The sequence below is a fragment of the Cariama cristata genome, unplaced genomic scaffold (genome assembly GCF_000690535.1).
Source record: "Cariama cristata isolate BGI_N322 unplaced genomic scaffold, ASM69053v1 scaffold40484, whole genome shotgun sequence".
Taxonomy (NCBI): Eukaryota; Metazoa; Chordata; class Aves; order Cariamiformes; family Cariamidae; genus Cariama; species Cariama cristata.
This window is the reverse complement of record NW_009611961.1, coordinates 1-3,411: the sequence shown is the minus strand read 5'-3', so window position 1 is coordinate 3,411 and position 3,411 is coordinate 1. Positions and strand designations below refer to the sequence as shown.

The 3,411-nt window shown below is 49.2% G+C and overlaps 1 protein-coding gene across 1 annotated transcript; it reads left to right on the top strand.

The window, feature by feature from the left end:
* Positions 1-159: 159 nt before the first annotated feature.
* On the top strand, positions 160-3,135 carry MRPL12 (mitochondrial ribosomal protein L12; the record flags this gene model as incomplete). Its single annotated transcript, XM_009698430.1, has 2 exons — positions 160-291; positions 3,019-3,135. Coding segments are annotated over 2 exons (249 nt in total), but the record flags the coding sequence as incomplete, so codon positions are not given.
* Positions 3,136-3,411: the final 276 nt, after the last annotated feature.

Here is a 3,411-nt window from a genome sequence, read left to right as displayed (position 1 = left end):
TCCCAGGCGGCTCCGCAGGTACCGGGCTCTCCGGGGAGGGGTCGGGAGTTGGGCCCCGGGGGCTTCGTGTCGGCCTCACGGGTCCCCACGCCTGAGGGGGCGGGGAGGAGGGCCATTGGGCCTAGCCGGGTGTCTTCACCGAGCTCTGGTTGCTTCCAGGAGGAGGAGGTGGTCCCGATCAAGAAAGAGAAAACACATTTTACTGTCCGGCTCACGGAGCTGAAGCCTGCTGACAAGGTGAAGCTGATCAAGGAGGTGAAGAACTTCGTTCCGGGAGTGAACCTTGTGCAGGTGAGGAGGGGGCTCCCCGAGGCTCTAGCTGCCCACCGCATTGCCCCCGAGCCCAGACAGGTTCTGAAGCACGTTGCAAGAGGCAGCCTCAGTTCTTTGTCCAGAAGAGAGCCTGGATTTCTGTGTTTAGGAGAACGATCTGCCTGTGTGTGCACCTCAGTACAAAGATGTGGACGAGGTGTAGAGCAGGTGTCAGTTGCATCTGTTTGGTGTTACCTAGAGAAGGCTGTTGCTTCCCAGCTCTGCTGTGTGGCCAACAGCTGAGCCCCTAGCAGAAGCGGCGAGATGAAAGAGTCTCAGAGGAAAGACCCTAAAGTCATCCATGCCAACCTCACCTTCTCCAAATGTAAGAACTGCTGAGCTTTCCTGCAGACCACAGGAGTAGCCAGGAATCTTCATTACAGCTGGCTTTGGCTTGCCTTCCCCTGAAGTTTTTTGCTTTTTCAAAGCCAGTCTGTTTCTGAATTTAGATGAGTTTCTCTAATTCACGCATCTTGCAATCCATGCTTCCAGTGCTTTTCAGAGCTCTTCTTTTTGTAGGTGACGCCTCCTCCTTTTTCCTTGGAGGAGATAGGCCTCTCACAGTTCTGTGCAGCGTCTGAGCTCATGCCCTTGAGCCATGATGTAGACTCAGAACACAGAACGGGTGATACAGCTACTACTGTGGAAGCATTTAATGTGCTTCAGTTCTCTACTGGGAGATGTTTTCATATTTTGGGGATAATAGTAGCACTTTCTATTTATCCAGTTGCAAGGAAGAAATGTCGAGCAGTGTGAAATCTGCTGTTATTTATAGCCCAGGATATTGGAAGGATTTGCAGAAAATTTTCTGACCCATTGATATATTGCAAAGGAAACGATTTGGTAACAGAGAAACCGTGGTGGCAGAGATGTGAGTTTCGTTGGCTCACTGGGATGATTAACTGACTGTCAGCTTGGTTAGTCTGGCAGTTGTTTATCCATTATCAGTCCCAAGCAAACACTGAAATACCAAAACCCTGTAATAGACGCAATCAGCAGACAATTAAAAGCTATCTGGAGAACTAACGCTAAATAAACTTGGCTTAGCATGTGGAACCTGTCAAGTAAGTTGCTTACTGTTCTGATGCAGTTACAAGGTTGGTAGATGCAGGTTATTGAGGGTAAACTTTGTCAAGTATGATTTACCCAACATGGTATTTTCGTTAAAACACACACATACACAGAAAACAAACTGCTGCTGAAGGTTGGGTCTGCCTACAGAGGCTGTATTCAAAATGTAGCCTGTAAGTTTTTATTGTCAATTTTATTGGCATCCAATTGAGGGGTTTTAAAGAGATTTGCAGGGAATCTGTTCTTGGCCGGTAGAGCTGTTAATGATTTGGAAGAAAGCATTGCTAGTGAAGTCTTTGGATGCTACATGCTGATGTAACTTGAACAGGACAGCCCTACAGCAGCAACTACTTGAGACAGGTGCGTCGTCAGTGCAAGCCAGACTCGAGTCCATTTGTACCTCTGAAAGCTTGCTCAGAGCTGGCCCAACAGACTTACCTCGTGTCTTCATGCATCCTGGGCTGGCATTCCTACGTGGTCCAGCTGGGATTGGAAACATGTTGCCTTTCCACCCAGTGGCTGTTACTGTGCAGGTCTAGCTTGGCTCAGGCCTTGCTTTTGCTCCTGCTTGCTCTCACCAAGGCTGCTTTACAACAGAAGCTAACCATTAGCAAACAAGGTCCTTCAATTAATAACCTTGATTGTGTTGCCTGTCCTCATCTCAGCAAGGCAGAACAGGCTCTTTTCTGGATATTGCCCTGGGCTCTGGTGAATGAAGGCTTGCCTGCCCTGCTGAGCTTTGCGTGCACAGCTACACCTTCTAATCACTGCACCCAACGTGAATTAAAATGACAAAACCTTCTTTCTGTCAGCAGTGGTCAATCTGTTGGGTGCTAAATACCTGCACTGCCACATGGCGGAGAGCTGGCAGCAGCTCTTCACCGTAGGAATCTCCTCAGGCTGTGTTTTTAGGGAGCCGAATAGCTTTGTTGCTGCTGCTTGGTGTAAGAGCAAGAGCTTATGACTGCAGCAGGGGCTTATTCTCCCGGGTCCTCTTCCCATTTTTACAGCAGTACTGCAGGAAGTCCCTTTAAATCAGTTCAACAGCTTATCAGCTTGCCTTAAATATTGCAGTACTGCATAGTAGCAATAGTTTTCTGTGAAAAGTCCAGAAAATATCAAGATGGTGTTGTCAAGCATAGTCTGCGCTGAACTCTTTTTTTTTTAATCCAGTACAGCAGATTCCTGCACAGCCGTGTACAAACTCTGTGACAGCCTCTCCTCCCTACTGGCAGAAATATGCAAACCAAAACATTTGCACTGAAAAAAGTTGACCCAGCGCAGGCCAGTAGCGGCCTTGGCAGGTTACTGCGTGGTGGCTCTGCATGTGTCCCAGGCACTTTCTCAGACTGAGGCTGCGCATCTGGGAGCACGGTGCATGTGGTGGGAAGAATTTACAGGCAATTACTCGCTGAAAAAGGTCTTCCAGGGCTATAGTGGATGTGCTGTCACTTGCAGTCGGGTTTAGACATCTTCTGGCAGGATGTACTGTAGTTTAAGTAAAAGTCTTGGGTTTTAGATCAGTCAGTGAGTTTCCCTGATCTGCTTATGCAGAGGTCAGACTCACGGCTCTAAATCAGTTAATCCAGTTAGTGAAAGCCAGTTTACAAGTCTCATACTTTGTCCCTCCTGCAGGCAAAGAAGCTGGTGGAGTCCCTTCCGCAGGAGATCAAGGCTAACGCCTCCAAGGAGGAAGCGGAGAAGATCAAAGCAGCGCTGGAGGCAGCAGGAGGGACTGTGGTTCTGGAGTAGGCAGCCTTGTCTCACCACGGAGGGACTGGTGCGATGGCAGCCTTCCCCGCTGCTGCCTGCCTGGGCGCCGGCCGCTGCCCGAGCCGGGGTGCGGATGTTTCCAAGTGTGAGACATCCCCTAGTCGTGCGGTGGGAGCGGTCTCTGGAAGCAATGCGGTGCAAGAATGCTGTACGGTTTGGCGGGGCTGCTAGTTCCAGCATCACAATGAACTCTTACCTTCATAAATGTCAAAAAAACCTCTGTAAAACAGTTAATCTTTCAAAAATCAGCCCTGC